Below are 25,667 nucleotides of genomic sequence, written 5' to 3'. Positions count from 1 at the left end.
CCCGTGGCTGCTCCCCCTGTCTCCATGCCCCCCAGCTGAGGCAGCTGTGGGGACTCTGTGGGGGCTCTAACGCTGCAAGGGGGAGATGTGCTGCAGCTGGGAGCTGCAAGGCTGTGGGTCAGCGTGCCTGCCCTCGCAGGGACGTGGAAAATGGAGGTTTGTGCTGAGGCTGGGGAGTGCTGTTCGCTCAGCTGTCCCCAGGCTCCTCTGACAAAAGGCAAGAAGGTCAGATGGAGTTGGGTCTTACACTGAATTGTGCCACCCCGGAGAGCTGGCCAGCCAACACAACTCTCGGGGTGACCTCTGCCCATCAGCCACAAGTGTTGGTGGCTCTGCTACAGCTCTGGCATCCTCAAGCAGCTCCTTTGGGCAGCCAGTGCTGGGTGGTTCTGTGTTGGAGCAGTCACTTCTTCCCAGGGTGATTACCTTAAAATCCAGATACAGCTATTTTTGGGTCTGTAGGGCCAAGCAGTGTGAACTCAACGTGTTCCTGTTTGTCTCGGGCCGTGCTGCTGTAGGGCTCCCTGCGAGGTGTGCGGGACCGGTGGGTGTGTGGCTGTGCCAAGTGAGGCTTGCTGCTTTGCTGGTCCGCTGCGGCTGGCGGCAGCCCAGGAGGGCAGGAGGAGCCTGTTTGCTGCGAGACTGCAGGGCAGCTGCTGCTGCAGGCCCTCTCCTGGCTGCTGCTGCTGGGAAGGATTTATCAGCATTACCAGTGGTTTGGACAATGTGCTTCGGGTCTGGCAGCCAGACCGTCTTTAAAGGTTTTCCTCGTGGCTGTGAGCTGAGAAAAGGAGCTTCTGGAGTGGGAGCTGCAGCCCTGGTGCATGGTTTGCAGCTCTGGGGCAGAAGCTGTGCCTGTGGGGGGGGTGAGGTTGGGGCTGCAGCCCCCTTCCCCCTCTCTCTTGCTTTTGGATGGGCCTGTTTCTAATCTTCTGCTTTTCTCAGGCCCCCTGGAACCCAGCCGTGGACGTGTGGTGGCACGAGCTGATGAGCAGCGCCAGCACAGAGTGCGAGCCCGAGTGGTGCGACTCAGAGGACGAACTCTTCATCCTCTACACAAGTGGCTCAACTGGGAAACCCAAGGTATGCTTCCCAGCTCGCCGCCACAGGGCTGGGCTGAACCACAGGAACACCTCAGCTGGGGGAACTGGTGAGGGTCGTGTTGGGAGGCCCCAGTAAGAGGAGGAGTGATGGAGGACTTGGGAAAGGGGCTGTGCTGGTCGTTCCTGCTCAGCTGCTGTTGGAGCTCAGTGGACTGGTGATGCTCAGCTTGGCCTGGGAGGGTGAGGGCCCTGGTGGGAGCTTCCCCTGACGGTTGCATGCCTTCTCCTCCCAGGGTGTGCTGCATACGGTGGGTGGATACATGCTGTTTGCTGCCACCTCCTTTAAATATGTGTTTGATTACCAACCTGAGGATGTCTACTGGTGCACAGCCGACATTGGATGGATAACGGGCCACTCCTACCTCACCTACGGACCCTTGGCAAACGGGGCAACTAGTGTGTTAGTAAGTGCTGGATGGCAGCGGGGCGCTTTGGCGCTGAGAAAGCGGAGATTGCGGTGCTGAGCTGCATCGCTGCATTGCTCTGCGATGACCGTGCTGCTTGCTTGCGTGCAGTGCCCTGGGCTCTGCGAGGAGTGGGGGGTGGTCCCCTAGGAGGGTGTGGGTGACTGCTTGGTGGCAGATGGGGGGGGCTAGTTTGTGAGTGGTTAATTTTTCAAATGCTCCCCTGTTTCTTTCCATTAGAAGTACAAGGCTTGTGTACCAGGGGAGCCAGGGCTGCTGCGGGGTGATGGAAAAGCTGGATCAACAGCAGGGAGTGATGTTTTCACTGCTGATGCTGACTTGACAACCTGCATTTAACTCCTGTGCCTGTATCTCCCTTGGCAGTGTGCGGCTGTAACTTGTATACAGATCAGGGAGACAGAGGGCTGTGCCCAAGACTCACTGGGGAAATGCAAGCAGGAAAATCACCATCGTGTTGGGGGAGTTGGTTTGGGAGTTCTTGGTGCTTTTGGTTGTGGTTCTGTCACTGTGTTTGGACCTCTTGCCCGTTACCATGTGGGCAGGGTCGTCTGGGCTGGTGGGACTGTGTCACTGTGGCAGCCACTGAAGTGCCTGTGCTGCTAGGGTGTTTTGGGGGACACTTGCTAGGACACCTGGGCTGGGGTGATGCCAAATCCATTCCAAGGAAGCAGCAAGAGAGGTCTCTGGACTGGGCTGGTTTCACTGCACGGTGCCCCTGGCATTCCTGTAAGGATATGCTAAGGTCCAGCTGCTGTTCCCTGTTGCACTCTGCTCCTCCAGCTTGGGAAGGTGCTGCAGGTCAGTAGCAGTAAGGAACATCTGTGTCACTGCCCTGTCTCCTGCTCAGTTTGAAGGTGTCCCCACCTACCCAGACGTTGGGCGAATGTGGAGCATCGTTGACAAGTACAAGGTGACCAAGTTCTATACAGCGCCCACAGCCATCCGGCTGCTAATGAAGCATGGGGAGGAGCCGGTCAAAAAGTGAGTGCCAGTCCCCAGTGGCACAGGGATCTCTGGCTCTGGCACAGCCAGAGGCTCCCAGGGGGGGCCTGGGGGCCCCAGCTTCCTCTCTGAGCAGCAGCTTCCCCAGTGTATTTTCTGAACAGACCAGGATTTTCTACCTTCTACACAGCAATATACAAGCCTTGTTTCTGCACTCCAGTGCTAACTTAATGGTGGCACTTCTGAGCAGGTCCTCCTCTTTCACTGTGAGCTGCAGCTGAGCTCAGGGATTGCAGGTTCTCCCTGCTCCTGACGCAAAGCTCACAGAGGTGTGCTGGGCCAAGGCCCCTCTGTGTGCTGCTCCTTGGCCCAAGGAGGGGATGGAGCAGAGTCAAGTGTGAGTTTGGAGTGGGAGACACTAAAATCACAGAGGTCTCCTTTCTTCCCCCCATGGAAGAGGCCTGAGAAAAGGGTCTTGAACCATGCCTGGAAGCCCCCAGTACACTTTGGGTAGCCTGGGGGTTCCTGCAGGCTCTGCTGTGCAGCAGGCTCGCAGCTGCTGCTCTCCATGGCCTGCTGAGCCCCTGCCAGCCCCCTCCTCTCTGCAGGCACAGCAGGAAGTCTCTGAAGGTGCTGGGGAGCGTTGGCGAGCCCATCAACCCCGAGGCCTGGCTGTGGTACTACCGCGTGGTGGGAGAAGAGAGGTGTCCCATTGTGGATACGTTCTGGCAGACAGAGACAGTGAGTCCTTGCCCGAGTGTCCCTGGGACTTCCCTCTCCCTTGTGCTCCCTGCAGGGTGTCCTTGCAGGTTTGCTGTAGCGTTTCTTTGGTTCTGTGTGGACTAGTTTTGCTTGCCCAGGAGACTCTGATGTGGCCTGCAAGTGTTGCTTCCCCTTCTCCTCTTCCTTTCCTGGACCTCAAACAGGCTCCAAGGGGAGACCTTCCCCTCCAAGGGGTCCCTGCCAAGGTCTGCTCTGGACCCTGTTCTCCCCCGCCTCCTCTCCCCCAGCAGCTCTGAAGCTTTGTGCCCCAACACAGGCTCCCTGTCCCCTGCTGTGTCCTTCCCAAGGCCCCGTCTCCACAACTGCATCTGACTGGGACATGATTTGACCACAGCCAATACGAACAGCTGTGGGACAGGCTGGTGCGGCCCAAACTTACCTATTTTTGCCTCTCTTTGCAGGGTGGCCACATGCTGACACCCCTCCCTGCCGCCACCCCCATGAAGCCAGGCTCTGCCGTGAGTACTTCTGTTCTCCTCCCCAGGGGCCACGGCAAGGCACCGCAGCAGCAGCAGCTGGCACTGTCTGTACCATGGCCTGGCGGTTACCAGGCTGCCAGGGTGGTCGTGGGACGGTGGTGCATGTGGGGAGGTGGCCACCACCCAAAGTCCCAGGCCTGGCCCTGTGCGGCCTGCGGTCGCAAGCCTGATGTGCCACACTCTCTCCAAAGCTGCCCTTGCTCTGCCTCCTGCTCTGTCTGGTTTGCGGGGTTTTAGTGTGTGGGCTCACCTCCGTGTCTCCTTGCTCTCTGGTCCCCATGGCAGACGTTCCCTTTCTTCGGTGTGGTCCCTGCCATCTTGAACGAGTCGGGGGAAGAGCTGGAAGGAGAAGCAGAAGGCTACCTGGTAAAGAAGGGCTGATCTTCCCCACCCTCCCCTTGTCCATTCCCCATGAGCTTTGGGACCTTCCTGGGTCGCATATGCACATGTCTGCTTACTCTGGGTCCGCACAAGGGACCCCCTTGGGTGGTAGGAACTCCCTTCACTGCCATAACTCCCTGGGTGCTTTGTGCTGTGAACAAACTGATCATTAAATACACTTGCACACATGGGCAAGGCAAGAGGATGGGAGCAACTTTTCAGCTGAGCTCCTTCCCCCATGCCAAGCCTGGTGAGACTTTCCCAGTAGATCAGCACTGGGCAGCAATTGTCTTGAGTGTCACGGCTGCCTCTCTGTCATCGCATGCATCTCTGTCGCCGCGGTGCAAAGCCAGGGTTATTGGTTTTGCTCTCACTGACTCTGGTCTGCCTTCTTCACCGTCAGGTATTTAAGCAGCCCTGGCCAGGAATCATGCGCACACTGTATGGAAACCACCAGCAGTTTGAAACCACGTACTTCAAGAAGTTCCCTGGGTACTATGTGACAGGCGATGGTAAGGTTGGCCAGGGAGTGGGTGGCTGCAGAGGCCTGGGGACAGCAATTTAAATCTTCGTGTGTCCTGGCTTCAGAATCCCTTATCAGGTGCTGCGGGGGCTGGCACTGCTTCCTCACGCTGTCATTTCTGGCTATTTTTAGGTTGCAGGAGAGATAAAGATGGTTATTACTGGATCACAGGGCGAATTGATGACATGTTGAATGTTTCTGGTAAGAATGAGTTTTGTCTTCAGTGGGGACTAATATGCTTCCTGACACTGGTTGCTTTATGGGGGACACTGCTGCGTCTGTTTCTGACACTAGTTTAAAAAGCCACCTTGCTTTTAGGGGAGATGGTTCTGCATCCGTGACTCTGCCCGGCAACCTGTCCTCAAAGTGGATCTAATTGCTGGGTCAGGGTTATTTCTGAGACAGTGAGTCTGTCACTTGTGACTTTCTGCATCACTTCCTCTGGAGACAGTGCACTGACGGGAAGGAACCCGCTGTAGCCTCTTACAGGAGGTCCTTGACCAACCAAAGGGCCTCTGCGCTGAAGGATTTAGGGCCACAGGGAATCACAGAGGTTGGGCAGGACCATGCGGTCCCTAATCTGACCTGCTGCCCCGTGTAGGGCTAACCCCGAAGCTGGATCAGGCTGCTTGGAGCTGTGTCTACAGAAGTGGAGATTCTCCCATCTCTCTTGACTGAGTATTTGAGATTCAGCTGCTTCTCAGCCTCTCGTTTTCCATATACTGCATTTAATAGCTCCCTCCCTCCTTTTCCGGAGGCTGTAGCCTACAGGTACTTCTGCTGGCTGTGAGATGCTGCGGTACTTGTCCCTGGATCAAACTAGATGCTTTCATCTGACCAGCAGGGCTTGATCCTCCACCAACTGATCTCTCTGGGAGCCGACCACGTTCCTGTGGTTTGCTGTGACAGCAGTCCCAGGGTGGAGTGTCAGTGTGCAGGTACAGGAGCAGAGGTGGACAGGAGCTGTGCCCCTGCCCCGAGATGTGAGCACCGCTTCATCTCCCCACGGCACTGAGCCGGAGCAGTGCGTGGCAGGGCCGGTTCCTGGACTCTGCCGATCCAGCCTCTTCCTCCTCTGCTCCTTCCAGCTGACCGTGTGGGCAGCTCTCCTCTTACCAAATCCAGCCCCTCTGCCTGTGCTTTGTTTAATCCCATGGCTGTGAGTAGTTCCTGATCTGTTAAAGAAAAAAGCCTGAAGGTGAGAGGCAGAACAGCCAGGGGAGGTGGCCTCACTCTGCAGCCAAGTGATACCCAACAGCCTTTGGGGCAGCCCAGCCCCTGCACTGCCGAAACGAGTTTCTCTCCAACCAACTGTTGTCTTTCCTCAAGCAAATGCCATCCATGCTCTCAAGCCTATAGTTCAGGGCCCTTCATGCCTCCAGGCCTCTTCCAGCTGCTGGGGGGCTGCGGGTCCATAAAGCACTGCCTCTCCTGGCTTCCAGGCCACTTGCTGAGCACCGCGGAGGTGGAGTCGGCCTTGCTCGAGCACGCTGCCATCTCGGAGGCTGCAGTGGTCAGCCACCCCCACCCCCTGAAAGGCGAGTGCATCTACTGCTTCGTCACCCTGAGGGATGGCCATGAATTCACCAAGAACTTGACGGATGAGCTGAAAAAACAAGGTAGGAACGGCCAGATATTTGGGAGGTTACGTGGCAGGGAGAGGGAGGACAGTTCTGGGCAGGTGACAGAGGGGTTAAGGGCTCGGGTGCTTGCACGAGGGTGCCTGTAGGCTGGGGAATGCAGCGTGGACAACTGCGACAAGGTGCCCCCTCCGATTAGAGAGCAGGGCTGGCAAAGACTAAAATTAGTTCTCCTGGCCTTTGGCTGCTCATGTGATGCCACCTCTACCCCTTGGGAGCTGGAGCCACGTGAAGGACTGGGGTACCCGGCAGGCCTTTGTCTGCAGCAGAGCTCTCCTGTGTGGGCACCGCTCCCACTGCTCTCCCTGCCAGATTGTGACTTGCTGCCGGGATCGTGTGGCGGTGTTGGGGTGGTGCTCTGGTCTCAACAGAGGTCTCTCCTTGCTGCCACAGATTGCAGCGTTTAATACATGAAATGGACCCGGGGCAGTTTCTCCTCTGTAGGAACCCAACAGTGGCTCTGTTCTTGCTCTGTCAAACTGGTAACAGTGATTGGTGTAGCCGTTATAGAGGTCTCCTGAAGCTGGAGAGAATGAGACAATGCGTGCTCCTGCCTTGGGAAGATGTGCTTACAGCCCTGTCGGCAGTGCCGGTGGTGCTGCCCTCTCCCACAGCCCTCAGGCTCGGGTGCAGCAGCCCTGAGCACTGCCCTGCCACGTTCCCCGGGAGCTGGGGTCATCCTGCCAGAAAGGCGTGAGGCCCGTCTCTGGTATCTCCTGTACCTACAGTGAACACTTTTATTTATTTTATTTTATTTTATTTTTTTTAGTCAGAGAGAAAATTGGACCGATAGCAACACCTGATTACATCCAGTATGCCCCTAGCCTGCCCAAAACCCGCTCAGGTAAGGGGCCGGTGACAGTGCTGGGGAGGTCTGTGGAAGGAAATCAGCCCTCAGTTGCTTGTCCAGGGCCACTCAGATTCATGGGGGAGCAACCTCAGGGCAAGCAGGATGCTGCAGGTCTGGGCACTTCCCACTCCTGCTAAGGATGCTGAAGAGATCCTGACTCCTGCTTTCCTTTCATGGCTGTCACTGCAGGAAAGATTACCAGGAGGATATTAAGGAAGATTGCCAAAAATGACCAAGATCTGGGGGACATCTCCACCTTGGCAAACCCGGGCATCATAAAACACCTTTTCAACAGCAGATGTGACACTAAACAGTAGCAGCATGACCTGTCCCTGCTAAGCAGAACTGTAGCAGCAGCAGTGTCCTGATGAGCAGGTCCCTGGAATAACGGCTGGGAAGGAAACCTTCACCTGTTGAATTGAATGTACAAACGTGCTGAATGAGGGAGAGGCTGGCTCGGGAGAGGCTGCGGCTCGCCAGCCTGTCCATGCCTTGGAGGACTGTGTGCATCGTGTTCCGGGGGGGTGATCATACCTCTGAGGTTCAGCCTTGGGCGCAGAGGGACTCATCCTCCTCCCTTTTCAGCACCTTGTTCTTGATTTTTAATTTTTTGGGGCAGGGGGAGGGGGGTGTGTGTTAATTAACTTTATGTAATTGAGGGGCCCTGGCACCTTGTGCACAGTGGGAAGGAGCTTCAGGGGTTGGAGGGGAAGTGGTGCTGGTGTTACTCAATGCAGGCGGGCGAGGGGGAGCATCTGCCACTGCCCGCACACCAGCTAAGCTTCCTTTTCTCCTGGGAGTGCCGCAAGCTGCGGGAGAACCGAAAAACCCATTGGAACCGTTACAGCCGAGTTTTAGTCTCGCATCCACTGCCCAAGCCTGTTGCTAGCAGAGCTCCCCGAGCCTCAAAGGGAGGGGGCAAGGCTCGAGGGAGCTCTGTACTTTGAACAGGTTTTGTAGAGTTCTTTGGTACCAAGATCTGCTACTCCCGAACTGCGGGGGGGCCAGTCCCGGGGCCTTCACTGGCTGTGGGCATGGCAGGGAGCCACAGACGGTCTGGGAGGTCTTGGTCTGACGTGCTCCATGGAGCCCCGCTGCCACCAGCTCGCAGCTGGGTGCTCCTTGTGTGTCCTGGGGTAGGAGCGGGCGCTGTCGCTACCAAAGGAGGGAGGGGAGGCCCAGGCGCCTTTCCCAGCGCACGCAAACCAGGCGCTGGGTTATCGCGCACCCTGCCCAGGGCTCCAGCAAAGAAACCCAGGCAGGCAGGGCTGCGTTAGTCCTAGATGATGTTTTCTCATCAGGAAAAAAAAGGGTGGAAGATGTTTCAAGTTAGCTTTTGCTTAAATCTGACGTGGCTTTATGATGAGAGGAAACAAAAACGAACGCAAAACCTCTAGCCCAAGAGCCTGACCATCACAAGGGTACTGCCAAAGCCATTCTTCAACCGCATTACATTTAACTCCAGCCTTGGGTTGAGCTGGAAGAGATACCTCCTTTGCAATGTCTGTATGAAAACTGCATGTGAACTGTTTGATTTTTGCACTAAAACCAAAGGAGAAATGGGCTTTAAAACTTGCTGCAACAGCTGTTTGGGCGAGCACCAACAACCAGGCTTTACCTGTGACCTGACCTGACTTTTGGCTGGGCTGGAAGGGATGAAGCAACTGCCTCTGGGGCTGGTGTCCCAGGGCAAATGTTGAGGGTGTTCTGGTGGGCTGTTGTCCAAGTCCCAAGTCTCACTTCCTACCTGCTGCTCTCACTGGCACAGCACTTGTCTGTGATCTATAACCTCAGCATGTGCCAGTGTCCCACACATCCCCTACAGCTCTGTACCGCTGGATTGTGCCACCTTGTTGACAAAGATTCCCACATCATTTCTCTTCCTCTTTCTCTTTGTCTACTGTGTAATTTTGGCTGGAAACAGCCAGAATTTTATGCAAAATGGAATAAAATTCAAGGAAACAAAATGGAAACAGGCTTAGAGCATGTGCAGGGGTTGTAGGTGCTTGTCTGAGGGAGAGGGGGGTGCTCAGCCAGTGCTGTTGGACCTGCTGTGCTATACCTGGGGGTAGGCTGGGGGGGAGGGGGAGGGGTAGGTTACTGCCATGGTGCTGTTTTCACGGACTGGGATTTACAGGCGGTGACTGGGTCTGTGCTGCTGCTCTGCCTTGGGGGAAGCTCTGGCTCCAGGGCTGGAGCCTGTGCCTCAGTTTCTCCCTGGTCTCCAGCCAAGTTGTTCCACTAGGGCTCATGGGGAGCACAAGACAGTGCGATACCCAGCTGTGATCAACTCTCCCCCCGCAGCGCCAGCCCCAGGGAGACAGACCAGCACCCCCTGCAAGCAGCCAAGGAAGCTGGGGGCTGGTGAGAGCTGCCTTGCCTCCAGCCCAGGCCTGGTCCTCACCCTCCGGGCCCTGCTCCAGTGCTCTCCTGCTTCTTGGAGCTGCAGCCACCCCTGGGCCCACGCTGCTCCAGCAAACTGCGCAGGCACAGCTCCAGGCTGAGAGCATGTCTTCCCAAGACTCATACCTGGCCCCCCTCACCCCAGCAGCTCCTGGCCCCCTGGTTGTGCTGGGCCAGTGCAGCAGAGCCGCGTGCCAGGACACAGCTCCAGCCCAGGGAAAGGCGTACGCCGAGCCAGGGAGGAGGCAAACACCTCCCCTTTGCATCTCCTCTGCCCAGACTGGCACAAGAGCAGCATTCAGATTGCACGTACGTTTTAATCTCTGGCTGAGGGTAATCATCCCCCCCAGTGAACCCACCACCCAGGAAACCGCAGAATCAGTCACGCTTACAGAGCTGAGCGCCTTCTGAGGCGAAAGACTGACGGCTGAAGCTGCCCAGGAGCGCTGTGCCCAGCAGGGTGCAGGTCTGTCACTCAGCGTGTTCATGCTGCAGGAATTACCCCTCTCTGCTGCTTCTTGCTGGCGTCACCGATGGCAGAGCTGAGGCCGCCCGGGTGCTCTACCAGGGCACGGCCAGAAAGGCGCATCATTCACCTTTCCCCTTGAACCGCCAGGCTGAGGAGGAAGAGGCAAAAGCCAGGGGAAGGAAAGCCTGCGCTCCTCCATCCCGCCCCTGCTGTGCTGTTCCCACTGAGTCATGAAAGCTGAAGGGGGGCACATCTGGCCCTCCCCTCGTGCTGGTCCCAGAGTGATGCACTGTGCAGCTGGAGCTGTGCCCACTCAGCCTGTCCTGCAAGTCTGTCACTCCCCTACCCCAAAGCTCCCAGTGGGGCCCACCCCACGTCCCAGCAGGACCATGAGCGAGGTCGGGCCTCCCCAACACCCCTCTTTGGCTGTACATGCCCTGGGAGATGATCGGTGCACGACCTGCGGAGGGACACACTGGCACAAGCCCTCAGGGATTTGGGGTCTATCAACACCCTGCTGCATTGGAGCCTTGTGTCACAGCCAGCGTGTTGGGCTCTGCCACCATTGTTGAGGGAGTCTTATGCCATGGGGAGCTGTTGGACAAGGCTGCACGAGGCAATGGGAGCAGATGCAGCCCTCCCCTGGGGAAGGCAGGGCCTGCCAGCTGCGGTCTGCACTGCTGCCTGCCTCGTGAGGCACAGAAGCACGATTTGGGATGAGAACCCAGTCCCCCAAAACAGGAGGTGGGCAAAGCAAAAGCAAGCAAGAGGCCCTTGGGCAAGTGACACCAGGGGCAGCTGTCCCTGGTGCAGGAAGCCTGAGGATCCTCAGGCTCAGGGAAAAGCAGAAATCCCAAAGCAGAAATCCCAGCAGCAGCAGCAGCACCTGAAGTAGGGCTGGAGGGGCCCCAGGCCCCTTTAACCTAGAAAGCACTGAGGCACTGGGCCACAAATCCCACAGACGAAGGCTCACTCTTGCACGTCCACCTTTCTCCTCCCATTCCCTAGGCTTTGGCTTTCTGTGGCTCCAGAAATAAGGCAGCATCAAGAAGCACAAAACTGGGGGCAGAGCAAGTGCCTAGTGCGGCACATTAACCCTCCAGCTTTGCTGTTGGTACCCCTGCCCGCAGGCTGGACTCCAAGGGAATACCCAGACCAGTGCAGCCCTGGGAGGCCACAGCTGGGACACGCAGGGGGCAGGGCCCCCCGAGCAGGCAGAGCAAGGGCGTCCCTTCTTCCTGCAGGAGGAAGTGCAGAGGAGAAGCTGGGGCTGGCACACAGGACGTTTGAGCAGTGGTGTCCAGACCGTCCCTCCTCAGTCCCCACCACGTCAGACCTCAGTGAAGCGCCCCCGAAGGAGAACATCACTGCGGCAGCTCAGCTCTTCAGGCAGCAGAGCGAGGCGGGCGGGATGGGGCATCACCTCCTCACACCACGTACGGGGTGTCCAGCACTGCCACCCCGGCCGCCACCCCACCGTCTGCGTGCTCCACCGCCTTCGTCCGCAGGAGGTGGCCGGCGGCCTTGTTCATCACCATCTCCTTGCCCTGTCTGCAAAAAAAAAAACAACTGAGCCCTTGCAGAGCGGCAAGCTTACGGCATTTCATCTTGGCCATTTGATTCACGGTCCCTGCTACAGCACGGGGCAAGTAACTGGCAAGTAAAAGCCCCAAGGGCTAATGCAGAAGTCTCTGCTGGCAAGAGCGCTACACCCACTTTGTGCCTGCCAGCAACTGCCCTTTCTCAGCTGGGCCATTTTGCTCTGCACACGGGTTCTGAACGCTGCCAGAGCGCATCTGTTTCTGAAACGGTACGAGAAGGACTTGAACGTATAAGCTACGGAAACACTTCTATGGGCCTGCGAGGGCTTAAAGAAAAGTGGCAGCTCTTTAGGGCTGAACACGACTGCATTAAGCTTTCAGACACTGCAGATCGCCAGGGCTTCAGAAAAGCGTGTGGCTGCATGCAGAACCTGGGAAGTGCTCCTGGGAACTGGGGACGAGACACACCAGTTCAATATGGCCATTAAACCAGTAACCGCCACCCCGGCTCTGCGGTTTTTTCCAACAACCCCTTGGGCAGCAGGTACAGAGCACCCGTTCAGCATCTGGACACAGCGCTCAGAGAGCTGCTGACGGGGCAGAGACTGAACTGTCACGCCTGTCCCCTGTGCCTCCACCTCCCCAGAGACATCTGCCCTGCTGCTGTGCTCAGGCAGCACAGAGGGGAAAACGCTCCCACCCCAAGCGCCAGGCGGAGCAGGTAACCACCCCGTAACACAAGCACCTTCCTCACCTGACGTAGACACCAAAAATACCAAGCTCTGAGATGCACTCGGACACTTGCAGGGGACTGTGAGCCCTCAGCAAGTAATTCCGCGTTGGCTGTGGTTTGATCTTATCCATCAAGATGTAGGAGGTTCTCTCAGGGCTGTCTCTGATCTTCTCCAGAACCTGCCTGAGCTCTTCGCCATAGAGGTTGTTCCCTGACAATAAAACCAGCAAGTCAAGCACTTCCCAGCACAGCAGATGCCGTTGGCCCCAGCTACGCAGCCCTGGCAGCCCAAACAGACCCAGCCTTTGCCCCCCCCCCCCCATGTGCTGCCTCCTCACACCCCAGCTCTGGGGCCTGGGGAGCTCCTGCAGGAGCAGCACTACCTTACTGCAACGGCCAGTCCCCATGGCTACAAGCAGCTACAAGCCACCCCACCCCACCTTTGATCCCTGAGCACAGGACCAGGAGCCATCAGAGAGCCACTGCCTCTCCTGGATACAGCACAAACCCCAGTGAACACCCACACGGACCCAGCCCAGCTCATACCTCCACCTTCTCGCTGCGGCTTCAGCACAAACCGGTCGGGGTCAGCAATAGCCATAGCAGCTATCCTGTCACCCTCTTCGCCCTGGCAGGACAGGATGGCAACAGCAAAGCATCAAGAGAGGAGCAGGGCTCCTCAACAGATCCCTCTGAGCAGGATCAACAGGGTCCCCCAGGGAGCACAACAAAGCCCTCTCATCACCTTAACCAACGAGAAGCACCACCCAGGCCAAGCACGCAGCCGCCCGTCCGCTCCCGCTCCAGCCCCGCTCACACTCACCATGTCCAGGGAATAGAGCCCAGCAAACGTGGCTCTTATTCGAGCGACAGCCTCGGCGCGGCCCGGCAGTAAGCTCTCCAGCGTCCCCGGCCGGCTCAGCTCCTGCTGGACCTTCTTGGTGCCTGCGAGCTGGGTAGCAATGTCAGGGCACTTCACTGCCCTCGATCTCTCCAGCAACAACCGTGCCTCCCAGTTCTGAGACAGGAAGAGCGCAACCAACCCGTCAGCAAAAAAAAAAAAAACAACAACACAAACCAAAACAAGAATAAGGTTTTCTCCACTCTTTTCTGCTCAGTTATTGACATAGGATTTGCCTCCTCTCTCCCCACCTGGCAGGGATGGGTGGTGGGAATGGCACTCCAGAGACAAGCGGACATGCACGCAGGGATTTCCCACCACCTCTGGAAACCGCACAGCCGTGTCAGTCAGCCTTTGCCTGCACCCCCTCCCCAGCTTGTCCAGTGCTGCCACCTCCAGACGACAGCAAGATCTGGTCTGTATTGTTCCTACCCGCAGCCTCGCAGTGCTAGTAAAGGGCAGCACGTGATCTGTAGCTCAGGTCTAAACCCTGTCAGCAGATGCTCATACCCGTGTTAACCCACCCGGTACAGCAGCGGTCAGGGCTGCGGGAACAGCTCACCACCCAAGTGGGTACTGGGGAAGAAAAAATCATTTTTCTTATCGCACAAGTGCCAGGGACGCCCACACGCACCGTGGAGCCCCAGCTTCCCCACGCTATCAGCCATGCCAGACAGCACTAACCCACCCGGGCCAGGAGCGATGCCCCCGCCATCCCAGGGCATTTCAAACTCGCTGGGCAAGGCCACAGTGTGACAGTGGGGGCGGCTTCTTGGAGCAGAGCGGTCAGGACTGACCTGCTGGTCGTAGTTCTTGGGCACGTAGCCCTCTCTGTAGTACACCACTGCTACCTCCTGGCCGTCCCTGGAACAGAAACCAGAAGCATTCACAGAACCCGGGTCTGTGAACCCAGTCCCTGCCTGCCTCTTCCCCCAGCACCAAGGGGGCTGCAAAGGGGTCAGGCAGGCAACGCGTTACAGCATTTGCCCCTTCTCCTTGGCCTCCGGGGCTGTTCTGCTCCTGGCTGGCTCTCCACTGAGCCCCAACTGGCTTGCCCTGTCCTGAGACACAGGGAGCTGACACACGGCCTCTGCCCTGACTAACCCAAATCTCAGTAATTCAGGCACCCAGCCCAGCAGGCAGGTAAGAACCTGATCTTTTTAACAGCTTTTGCCACCAGGAGCCAGGCCTGGGAGATTCTTGAAGCTCGGCAGGAACAAGGTCCTCCTCCTGTGGCAATTCAAGGCAGGACATCAACTAACCAACCTGCTGCACCAAAGCATCCTGCCAGGACAGGGCCATCAGCATACCTGCAGCACCACACCCCCAAGCTCTGGCCACACAAACTGTCCGTGGTCAGGGAAAGCAGCACAGATACTGCCAGCAGCCAGGCAGTGCAGTGGGAAAGGCATTCATCAGCGAGAGGAGAGGATGCTCTGGAGGAAGTACAGCGGATACACTTTCCCCTCAACCATCTGGCCATGACAAATACATTCGTTAATTAACCACCACAGAGGCACCAAAGGTCAAACCATGGAAAAATTAGCCTAACTACACAAAAAACCCACTGGCATGAACCCATATCTTCCTTTAGCTTGTACAGCTCCGAGCACATTACCCTGGGAATAGGAGAAACGTCACACTTGGGACCAACTGCCAGCACTTGGAGCCTGTGACCTGCGTATCCCGGCCTCCACAGGGAGCGGGAAAGACCCTGCATGCACTGAAACCCTACAGACACCGGACAGACATGCAGCGCTTCCTCCTCTAGCACCAGTAACCAGCCCCGCTCCCACGGGCAGAGCATCACGGAACAGCAAACAGGAAATGTCCTGGTGGACACCTCTGCAATAGCAGGACTTTTCATAGCAGATGTACGTGGAGGAAGCGAAGATCCCGCAGAGCTCTGAAGGCTGCAGCTTGAAGGAGCAAAATTACGTTTCCAGCTGTAAGGGGCTGATGTGCGTGCGCAAAATCTCACCACTGTGCAAACAAAATCATTTCAGCTCCAAGGGGAAGCAGCAGCAGCAGCCCGGAGCACAGAAGAGAACTGCGCTCTCAGCAAGTCACTACACTCAAAACATACTACCAGCTTTGGCTGAAAATTCCCATGTAGAGCCCTGGGTGCCCACCACCCAGCCGGGAACGCTCATACTCACATGTACAGCCTCTTGGCATCATCCAGAGACCCCTTTTCAAACACATCTCTGAATCGCTTCCTGATGACCCGAATATTCCTGTTCAGAGAGGAGTGGGAGAGTCACCAGGCTGGGCGTAGTTACCTGAGCTAGAAATCACAAGTGGAACCAGTGGCTCCAGCAGGGAGGATCTGTAGGCTCCTTCACAAATAACCTCAGGGTTTATACCATGGAACCAGAGGAATCCTACAGGCTGAGACAGCCCTTGCTTTTAGCACCTGTCCTATGTTTCCAGCCCAAATACTGCAGGAAGCAGAACAAATGCCTAAACACCCTGGCTTTCTCCATACTCACCTTTTACCTCCTAAAGGGTTTCTATTTTGTTTTTTTTTATCCCTACACAACTCACTGTTGTCACAGACTCACTCGCTGTTGGCTTCAAAGCCAAGAGCTGCGCACCGAGGAGTGACTTCCCGCGTGTTTTACCTCCTTCGTGCTTTACAGCCTCTCCTCCACACGGCGGCAGCGGGGACTTGCTGATGTGGAGAAACAGCGCCACACACCTCCTGCTGCTCCAGCACAGGCTCGGGGCTAGACCCCATCAAAACACCTCCTTTACCCCGCTGCTGCGCCGCTTACTGCGCCCAGCTCTTTCACAACGGGTTTGAAGCTTTGTTAATTAAGCTTTTATGAAATACCCTGTGCCCAACCCCAAGTCAGAGAGCAAGCAGGATCCTCACTAACCCTGCTCTACTCCTTATTGGCTTGTCCAAGCTACCACTGGTGCAGCTCTGAGGACTACACAGGCACAAAATCAGCAAGGAATCAGCCCTGCAGAGCAGAGGCTTTGAGGGCTGCTGGTGTTTCCAGCGAAGAGCTGGCAAGAGGCTTTGGGAGGCTGGTGCGAAGACAAAGGTGGGTGCTGAGGCTGGGCAGGCGGCCACCAAAAGAATGCTGGAGAGCGCTGTGTTACAGACCACAGCCTAACTCCCAAGATAAAGGCTGCCCTGTTACATACCAAGACATGCCCTCTCAAAGCCCCAGAAACTATGAAGTGTTTTGACTTTATCCTTGAGTAGGTGACAAAGCAAAAAGCAGATTCTGCGTACTGCCACCTTTCCATGACCTGCTCCCACACTCCCGCCGCCACGCCGTGCCTGCTGCAGAGCCTGGAGATATCCCACAGGCTCCCTTGAGGGAAACACCACGACCCAGCAGCAGTTTGCTCTGCTTCCCTTTTCCAAAGCTGTACTATCTCCTTCCTTTCAAAGAAAATTCAACCGTTACCTGTTCCAAAGCTCATTTTCTACACATCGCTGATCAAAAATGTTTCTTTGGACTTCCTCCACCAGGAACATCACCACAGCACTGGAAGAGATACCAAGGATATCATTAAACCCAGAAACACTCCCCATGCTCCCAGGATCACCAACTCTCAATCTCTGTGATTCAGGCTGCCTGCGCTGCTCCCGCTCGCTCTCTCCAGCGTTTCTAAGGGTCAGAGCACAGCACTGATCCTGCCTCGTTGCCAAACCAGCGCGGGGCATAGGCACAACGGGAAGAAGCAGGAGGAAAAGCGAGCTCTGTGCAGGGTTGCTGAAGCACACAACTCCTCCAGGGTCCCTCTGCACCTCTCTGCCCTTCTGCACCAAGTCAACCACGTTGCTCTTCCCAGGGTGCCACAGGCTTTTCGGGAGCGGCTTGACTAGCAAGCAGGCACCTTTCAGAAAGCCCAGTTTCCACACCAAACACGTGCATCCCCAGGGGAGGCAAGACAACGCATCCTCCAGCGCCTCCTCTCTCCTCACCTTTGTGAGCCGTAGAGCTCCCAGGCTTTTGCAATGCCCAAGGCAAGCCCCTTCGACGGGTTGTTGGGCAGCAGGCGCGATGCCTCCTTAGACTTCCCCAGCACTTTTAACACCTGCCTGTGGAACAAAAAACAAACAGAAAAGCTGTAAATGCCCTGACAGCCCCTGACAGGACTTAGGGAGCAGGAGTCAGGAGAGCACACGGACACGGAGCGCAGCAGGCCATGCGGTACAGCTGCTGCAGCGCCCGGCGGCACGGGCCAGAGATGCTCCCTTACCCGTGGACCGCCACAGTGCGGGAGGTGAGGCCTCCGAAGCTGGCAGCAATGGTGTTTATTTCTATCTGCTTCAGAGCTGGTGTCCCATCCACCCCACAGTCAAACATGTAATCAGAGCGGTTTATGCCTAAAAACACAGACTGAAACAGAGGGGAGGTGAAGTGGGTTCTCCCATTGCCTTTAACTGCAAATCCCTTTGATGACCTCGCTTCAAAATCCTCCTGGGGCAGATCCAGTCACCTTCCTTTTGATAAAAACCTCTGCAAGACATGCCCATGGGTGCTGTGGTCCTTGCTCAGGGGCCCACAGCCACCCTCGGTACTCCAGAGGAGTAAACAACATCCATGAGAGTAAAGGAGCTTCCGCAGGGACAGCCCGTCCGGCGCAGGTCCCAGCATGGCACACATCCTCGTGCTCTCCTGAGGCTCCCAGAGGACAATGTCAAACTATATTAAATCCTCCCAGTCAAGGCCTGGCTGTTTCCAGCAGCGCTAACCAAAGGGCATAACCGTCAAACAGGGCAAAGTCCTGAGCTCACAGGCTGTAACCGAGACGTCGCAGCGCAGGGAGCGGCCAGCCTGACTGCGGGACACTTCAAAGCCCCCAGCAGCAAGCTTGCAGACAGAGATCAGGCCAGCCCACCGTGAGGCAAAGGGGCACAGCCCTCGACAGCTGGGGTCTCCTGCCAAAGTACCTGAGCCAAGCCTTCCTCCAAAACTTGTGTGTGGATCCTGAAGAGTTGAGCTGTGAAGTCGTCTACCTTGATGGTGCTAGAGAGAAAGACAGACGAGATCAGCCCCCTTACACTGTCACAGAGGAACAAGAAAATTAACTCCTCTCCAGAAAATAAAACACCTTATGGAGGACACTCTCCAGCACAAACAGCAGGGCTGTGGCTAGACCAAGTCCTACAGACTGTTAAGCATCTCACCATGAATGCCCTCTTCGCCAAGGGCCACAGTGCATAACCATAATGCAAACCCAGTTCGCTCAGCACAGCTGCTCTACGAAAAGCGCCACTGTGCAAAGGTGACTTCCATTTGCACGGCAGAGAGACAGGACAAGCAAAAGCAAAGCAATGCAGCAGAATTCTGCACATACAGGAAAGAAATCTGACGTCTCTCTGTGCCTGCACGCACTCACAGAAGCAGCTTCACAAGCTTCATCAAATTCCCTGTCCTGCTGGGCTCCAAATCCACTGTGGTGCCAGGTGCTTCAGTGGCCCTGCTAGAGTAGCTCCGGCTTTTCCTCAGGGTCTCAAATCCCTGAGCTAATTGTAAGCAGCACCCCCAAGGAGCCGCCCCGAGACGCCCCAGGCGCTCTGGTCCTCACCCCCAGGGGTCAACGTGCCCCCACGGGCTCTGCTTGCAGCCAGCTCGGGAACTGGCACAAGCACTGAAGCAGCTCAGAGGGGTCAGGCTTCAGCAAAACAAAAAGGACGCTGGAAAATGGTCTCCTTCACTCTGTCCCGGTGCCAGAGCACCAGCAGCAACTACGCAGACAGGCAGCAGGAAGGAAAATGGGGTTTTTTGGGGAAGCATCAGCCCTACAGGTTATGGGGGCCACAGTCAGGGATGGTCACTCCAGCAGAGGTCAACAGCCACAGATAAATCCAGCAGAGTTCACGAGCCCGAGCTGATCAGTCCTCCAGCACCCAGAGCTTGCGGGTCTCCTTCCCGGCACAGCTGGGAAAGCAGGGGACACGGGGTGACTGATCAGAGGTAGGTGTGGGGGGAGGAACAAACACCTTCTCTTCATAACTGTGGGCAGGCAGCAGAGCTGGTGGTTATCGAACAGCCACAGGCAGATGCAAAATGGGACCACTAAATCTAGGACTCAAAGAAGCCTCCAGCAATTTGGATGTAAGGCCCTGGGGCCAACAAGCTCATAAGTACAAATTTACAAGCTTGAAACACCAGCAAAATCGAAGATCATTGCAGGGAATCAACTCTTGGCCAGATGTCCCATCTTCTGAAGCCCAAGCAGACCCCAAACCACCAAGACTTGATGGAAATTAATCTTAGGACAAATAATGCAGCAAAGGAGACAATTTCTGCAGAGGATAGGAGCACCCACCTCAGCTTGAAGGACGCGAACGGATGGAAGGTAGGAATGCCTGAAAGGTGATAAACGCCCTGCATTTAAAATATTTCCTTAAAATGAAACATGCAAGAAAGTTACCTGGCCAGAGTACGCTCCAGGAATTCTTTGTTTTGACTAATGGCATCCACCAGCAGGTTAAAGTCTTGCTGAACAGCATATGCTTGTTCAAACAGGGCACTTGGTACTGGGGATGGGAGCAGCGTGAAGGAAGCGTAATTCACCACCTGCGCACAAGGATGCAGCAGCAGAGCAGTCAGGTCTATGCGGTTTAAGCAGGGCTAAAGAGGTGCTTCCTCTGCTCGTCTGAAGGCTGAGGCCAGCCCCGGCCCTCCTCACTGCACCCTGGACAGACACATGGCCTCAACCCTGCTGACCCCTGACTTTTGAGGGCTTTGCTTCACGAGCCGTCCGTGGGGCACTGCAGAGGCAGCTGCTCCAGAGCTCAAGCTGGCCCAAGCGCTTCCCTCTGAAGGATGCTCCGTTTCCACCTTAACTGGAGAGCACTGTCTCCAAAATGCCCATTTCAGAGAAAAGGTGAATTTGCCAGTCCTGGGTTTTGGCCATTAGAGTTGCTTCCTTTGATCCCCGCTCACTGTGTTCCAAGGGTGACTCCAGACCCCTGGCTCCCCCATAGCTCAGGCACAGGGCTACCCTCAAAGCCAAAACACTACACCAGCGAGAAGCTCCCAAATTCACCTCGATTTTCACATGAGACAAGGGACACTAGCAATGTGTTCGGCCTCTCCTCCCAGGCTCCCTCTTCCTCTCACCCTTCAAGGTTCCCTCAGAGCTCTGACCTGACCATGGGGTTGACACCAAGGAGCAGCCCTTGTGCTGGAGGCCTCCCTCTTCGTACCTCTTGCAGCTCCACTGCAGCTGCCTGCTTGCCCCGAGGCTCGTCTGGGACCCATCCCTGACAGCGTCCCAGCTCTCTTGCACAGGGGCACTTCCTCCTGTGAGACCCCTCACGGCATCGCCCTCCAACAGGCCGAGCCCCCATCAGCACCCCCATCCCAGGCAGCTGCCAGAGATTCACCAGAGGTAATCCCACGCATCAGCCACCCCCATCCCAGGTAAGGGGCAAAGGCTGACTTGTAGCTGGGAGCACACCAAAACCAGAGGCCCTCCCGAGAGACGCTCCCCTGGTTCAAAGACTGATATGGGTGGCGAGAGGCTGAGAGGGATGAACTCCCCATCACCACACACATGCAGGGCTCCTAGCGATTTCCCCAACCTTTCCACGTCTGTCCCTCTCCTTGGGATAGGGGAACTGTATCGCAGGGCTGTCTCTCGGGGAGATGCCCTCATCAGCAGGACAGGGGGCGAGTTACAGCCCCCCAGGTCAGCCGTGCTCCAGCCAGGCAGCTGGGCGCTCGCTGCAAAGCACGGCGCGCTGCCGAGGGCTCAGCACGCCCCGGGGTGGCAGCCGGCTCCTCTCGCTCTGCTGACTCACACCCTGGCCAGGCTCGAACGCGCCCCGTGACTCCGCTCCGGCACTTACGTGCGACGCGTTGGGCTCCCCGGCGGTCCGCATCACCACCCCTTCCAGGAGCGCCGCGTCCACGGCCACCGCCGCTGCCGCCCGGACGGCCTCCTCGTCCCGCAGGACGTCCTCCCACAGGGCGGCCATGGCCAGCGCTGAGGAGGCAGAGCACAAGTCACCCGGCGGGCCCCCGGCGTCTCGCCCTCCTTCCCGAGGGGCAGCCTGGCCTCGCCCGCTCAGCTCAGGCAGCCCGGGAGGGCCGGGGCGGCACCGAGCTCAGCCCCGGCTCGGGCACCGCGGGGGCGGCTGCACGCGAGCCCCGCGCCGGGCGAGGGCACCTCCGCAGCCCCAGCCGAGCCCGCGGCCTGTCCCGGCCGGGCAGGGCCGGGCCCCCGAGCCTCGCCCCGCCTCAGGGGCCGGCACGGCGGACCGCCAGGGCCCGAGGCCGCCACCGCTCGCCTCAGGGAGCGCCATGCGGGACCCTCGCGGCGCTGCAGGGCACGGGCCTGAGCAGCGCCGCGCCGCGGGACCCTCTCGCCGGAGCCGCCCGGCCCGCCCTGGGGCAGCCGGGGCCCGGCCCAGCACCGGGCCCGCCCGGGGGGAGCTGCCCTGGACCCGGCCCCTCGCTGGGCCGCGAACCCCCGGCCCGCGGCACCTCCCGCCGCCCCCTACCTGCTCCCGGCCGCTCCGGCTCGCCCCGCCCGCCACCAAGCGATTGGACAGGCCGCCCACTGCCGCCCCGCCCCAGACGCGGATAGGCAGCGCAGCCGACCTCTCAGCGCGGTGGGGGGCGGGGCTAGACCACGCGTGCCTATGCCGCTGACCGGGAGCGAAGGGCGGAAGGAGCTGCGGGAGGAGTTGACAGCACGCATGCGTGTCTGGAGCAAGGGGGGGCGTGGTGCACTGGAGCGGAAGTGCGTCACGGGGAGGTGTGACGTCTTGCTGTGATGTCAGGCGGGGGGGAGCAGTGCTAGCGGGGCTCGGGGGGGTGGGCACCGGGGGCGCTTGCCCGCAGCGGGGGGCTCAGGCTGGTGAAAGCCACCCTCTGCTTCCAGGGGCGGCGGGAAACATCCAGAGCCCCCCCCCGAGTCATCGCCAGCCGCAATGACGTCATCCCCCGCAGGAAGGACGCGGCACCCACGGCACCGTGCAGGCTCCAGGAGAGCCTGTGGGACCCCCTGGGAAGGACACCCCCCCCCTGCGGAGTGGGGCAGGGCTTCCCCCCGCCTTGGCGCTGGAGGTGCCGCGTCCAGCGGGGACACGGCTCGGAGCTGGCGCGGGGCTCGGTGGCTCCTGCGGCGACGCCAGGGCTGGGAGCCATCCCTGCGGCCGCAACAGTGGGGTGGGCACTGGTGCTTCAGCCTCCCCTGTGCCCACGGCCCGCGGAACGGGTAGGGGCTTGCTAGGGCTGTTCTCCAGAATGGATCCGTCACCAGCGCTTGACCAGACTGTGTCTTGTCGGTGTATTGGGGGAACAGTAGTTCTGCCTGTTGTCAGGGTAGATCTTGCTGTGCTGGATAGAAATACCCTACAGTGCAAATGCTGAGCACGTTTCCCCGTGGATCTCCCAGCCTGCCGCGGTGCCGGCGATCTTCCTTCTGATGCGCACCCAAGGATCAGCATCCTGGCAGCGGGAGAAAGGCCCAGGACCGAGCGACCTGATGAGTGTGGTGCAGCTCTCCAGGGACAGCCTGAGAAAGGTATAAGCGGTGATGACCATCTCCCACTGCTGATGAATCATTCACTAGATACCCAGCGGTGTCCAAAGGAGATGTCTCCAGAAGCTGTTGTGTCTCCAGGATTCAGCCAGCCTCTGAAGATTTTTGGTCATCAGGGGGTTGCTCAGCCAAGGCGTTCACCCCAGGAAAGGTTCTGTCTCTGGTGGCAAAAGCCTCCAGCTCTCTGGTCTGAGAGTGTCCTCCCTCAGCCAAACCTCACCCAGATGGAAAAATCTATGGTCCATCAGTTTTTCTTCTGCTGTGCAGCACTGAGCTCTGCTGCTCCTACGTGCAGAGGGGGGACCCCAGCGAGTGTCTTCTCTGTGAATGCCCAAGTCAAGCCACACATTGTGGAGTTGATCAAAGAAAACTGAACGAGAAGAAAGCAACCGTGTTTCGTAAAACTGAAGACATTGGCAGTCACAAGACCTCAGCCGGTGAACCGATGGATTCAAGCTCGTTTTGTCCCTTGGAGACAGCGTGTGGCAGGGCTGGCGGAGTGCAGGCAGCAGAGCGTGGCGGGTTGCACGTCAGCTCATTGGCACGTTCTCTTGCGGTGGTGCTGCGTCATCTGTCACCTTCGCAGGAGCTGAAGTTGGCCGTTTGCAGGCTGTGGCCGACAGAGGAACCGCCAGCCTGGCTTGGGAAGTTCAAGCACCTGAACTGAACCGATATTTGAACAACTTCATCTTTGTGTAGCTCTGAATGCCGAGAGCCTGGGTGCAGCTGGGCACGCGGGGCTGCCACCACGGTCCCCCAGGAGAGCCCCAGCCTCTGGAGGGGCCACTGCAGCTGGTGACTCTGCTCTTTGAGGGAGCCTGTGGTGCTTGAGCCCAACCTCAGGGTGACCACCAGCATCCTTGCAGGTGCACAAAAGGGACATCTTGCAAATGTCTGCCTTTCCCACAGAAGGGAGAGCCTCCGAGGGAGAAGAGCCGAAGCGACACCCCAGCTCCATTTGATGCTATCCAATTCATTTGATGTTACACCAGCTTGGAGGACCCGTCAAGCCTGAAGGGCAGTCCCGAGGAGTGGGCAGGCCAGCTTGCCCCTGCTCTGCCTTGCCTTTCCGAGCGTGTCTTGATGTTTTCACCATGGAGAACTTGTAACCTGGACCTTGGTTTGCTGTGCACTGTGAACTACCCCCAGAGTACCTACTGCAAGCCCCCAGCATCATTTCTGAGGCTGCTGTGAGCCAAAAGCCATGGAAAACATCTTCCTGTTGACTCATTGGCACCTTCTCTTGTACTGGAGCTGCATCATCTGTTGCCTTCACAGGAACTGAAACTGCCCTTTGCAGGCAGGGGCAGGCAGAGGAACTGCAAGCCTGGCTTTGGAAATTAAAGAACCAGAACTGAACCAGTATTGGAAACATCTTCATGTTTTCCATTTCTTGAGCATCTTCCTTGCCCACATCCCTTTGCTGCACTGCACCGATAGGGCCTGGAAAAGGGGGTGGCTGGGGGTACGTGGATGCAGCCCAGCGCATTGGCAGCCCCCATTGCAGATGTCCCCCCGTTGTTCCCAGAGAGGCTGTTGAGAGCACCCGGGTGTCCCTGGGGGGACATCCCCGGCCGTGAGCCCTGCCGCAGTACGGCGGCACTCATGGGTCCTGGGCAGTCCCTGGGACGCCCTGCGGCATAGCGCAAGCTGATCTTTTTCTCCCACCTCAGATGTGTATTTACACTCTGTCTCAGAGCGTCAGGAGACAGGGTTGCTCTCTGCTCTCGTTTCAGACAGATCCAAGGCTGGGGGCTGTTCTGTGCCTCTTCAGTTGAGTACATCTGGTAAATCTCAGATTTCAGAGCAGTTTCATATACTTGCAAGATATTCGTTTCCCAGCCATAGGGCTTGAAATGGTAGTGTGACAAATCGAGAGGGTTATTTCTGCAGGAATGTCTGTATTAGGAACAGATAAAATTTGTTTATGTGTAAATAAATCCAAATCAAACCAGGTCCTTCCTGCTTTTTTGTTTCAATGTACAAAGGAACTGTCCTAACCCGCTCTGCCCTTACAGTAAGCGTAATAAATGGGAACAACCCTAACACCTTTGCCAGTAAGGTACCATCAACACAACAGCGTAACTAGAAGAAAGATTTATTGTCATCACAAGACAATATGTAATCACTTAAGCATTTTCACAGTGCATTTATGATATAACTGTGAGGCTCCAACAAAAGCAGTGGGGCTTCGACCTGCATTATGAACATTTGAAACTGTCGATGGCTGGTGACAAGAGGGTTGTGTGACACTTGTGTGCAGCCAGCAGAACAGTGGCTTAGCACCAGCCTCAGACCTGCATCTTTACTTGGACTTAATTTTTCACTAATGCAGCTTTGGGAGTGGAATGAGTAAATCCATGTATGATGCTCAGATCCTGCAATCACAAAGCTGGGAAATTGGGAATTATTACACTGACTCCAGCATGCTGCCTGCAGATACTAATTTTTTCTGTCTGCTCTACCAGCAGGGATTCTCTCGGACGTTTCCTCATGTCAGGGAATGAGAGAGGGAAGGGGCTGACCTCTAACCCAACCTCCTGCTCACAGTGGGGCTGTCCCTAGCATGACAGCAGAGTGGCTGTGGCTTTACTTGGCCAAGCCTTGAAAACCTCCCAGGATGGAAATGTCCCCATCTCCTTGGTGAGCTGTCCCAGAGCTGTAAGATGGGTCGCTGGACTGCCTGGGAGGAGGGGATCCTTTCCTTGCTTGGCCACTGACTCGATGACTTTTTGCAAGTGACTTTATCCTTTGCCTTGGTTTCCTGTCTGCCCTAAGAGCTGCTCTTACCCGGCAGCAGAAGCAGCACCAAGTCTGGAACTGCACCAAGTGCCCTGCACCAGGCCCTTCCCCCGGAGCCTGTCAGCGCAGGGGCGTCCCTGACCCATCTAACCTGCAGCGAGGCTGTGGGTGGATTAAGGCTGAATATATATACCTACATCTATATGAACCTATACCTACATCTA

At 57.2% G+C, this 25,667-nt stretch overlaps 2 protein-coding genes across 3 annotated transcripts in view; one reads left to right on the top strand and one right to left on the bottom strand.

Annotated features, from left to right (window-relative positions):
• Nucleotides 1-7,531, top strand: part of ACSS2 (acyl-CoA synthetase short chain family member 2) — a 31,804-nt gene extending 24,273 nt beyond the window's left edge. For both annotated transcript variants that reach the window (XM_086474604.1, XM_086474605.1), the window contains 11 exons: nucleotides 946-1,083; nucleotides 1,337-1,507; nucleotides 2,376-2,509; nucleotides 3,079-3,211; nucleotides 3,655-3,711; nucleotides 4,018-4,098; nucleotides 4,517-4,625; nucleotides 4,769-4,837; nucleotides 6,079-6,255; nucleotides 7,046-7,120; nucleotides 7,316-7,531. In XM_086474604.1, the coding sequence (XP_086330730.1) occupies nucleotides 946-1,083; nucleotides 1,337-1,507; nucleotides 2,376-2,509; nucleotides 3,079-3,211; nucleotides 3,655-3,711; nucleotides 4,018-4,098; nucleotides 4,517-4,625; nucleotides 4,769-4,837; nucleotides 6,079-6,255; nucleotides 7,046-7,120; nucleotides 7,316-7,443 (1,272 nt within the window). In that variant the 3' untranslated portion in view covers nucleotides 7,444-7,531. The remainder of the gene's footprint in view (nucleotides 1-945; nucleotides 1,084-1,336; nucleotides 1,508-2,375; nucleotides 2,510-3,078; nucleotides 3,212-3,654; nucleotides 3,712-4,017; nucleotides 4,099-4,516; nucleotides 4,626-4,768; nucleotides 4,838-6,078; nucleotides 6,256-7,045; nucleotides 7,121-7,315) is intronic.
• A 2,301-nt stretch (nucleotides 7,532-9,832) lies between these two features.
• Nucleotides 9,833-21,130, bottom strand: GSS (glutathione synthetase). The gene is made up of 12 exons (XM_009960478.2): nucleotides 21,002-21,130; nucleotides 19,579-19,724; nucleotides 18,092-18,167; nucleotides 17,398-17,537; nucleotides 17,120-17,236; nucleotides 16,599-16,679; nucleotides 15,333-15,410; nucleotides 13,971-14,037; nucleotides 13,096-13,290; nucleotides 12,819-12,900; nucleotides 12,294-12,483; nucleotides 9,833-11,549 (listed from the first exon to the last, which is right to left on the bottom strand). The coding sequence occupies exons 1-12, from the start codon at nucleotides 21,128-21,130 to the stop codon at nucleotides 11,426-11,428; spliced, it is 1,425 nt and encodes a 474-aa protein (XP_009958780.2). The 3' UTR covers nucleotides 9,833-11,425.
• Between the last annotated feature and the right edge of the window lie 4,537 nt (nucleotides 21,131-25,667).

The sequence above is a fragment of the Leptosomus discolor genome, chromosome 17, assembly GCF_034619465.1.
Source record: "Leptosomus discolor isolate bLepDis1 chromosome 17, bLepDis1.hap2, whole genome shotgun sequence".
NCBI lineage: Eukaryota > Metazoa > Chordata > Aves > Leptosomiformes > Leptosomidae > Leptosomus > Leptosomus discolor.
Note: the sequence above shows the minus strand (reverse complement) of the source record. Positions and strands in the feature narration are given on the sequence as shown.

What these genes read in the sequence shown, in the direction of transcription:
- GSS (XM_009960478.2), bottom strand. Translation starts at nt 21,130, where the DNA reads ATGGCCGCCCTGTGGGAGGACGTCCTGCGGGACGAGGAGGCCGTCCGG. An exon ending in CTGGAGCGTACTCTGGCCAG is followed by an intron (nt 18,168 to 19,578) that starts GTAACTTTCTTG and finishes CTTTCTCTCTAG; the next exon opens with CACCATCAAGGTAGACGACT. An exon ending in CCAAGAACTACGACCAGCAG is followed by an intron (nt 13,291 to 13,970) that starts GTCAGTCCTGAC and finishes TTCCTGTCTCAG; the next exon opens with AACTGGGAGGCACGGTTGTT.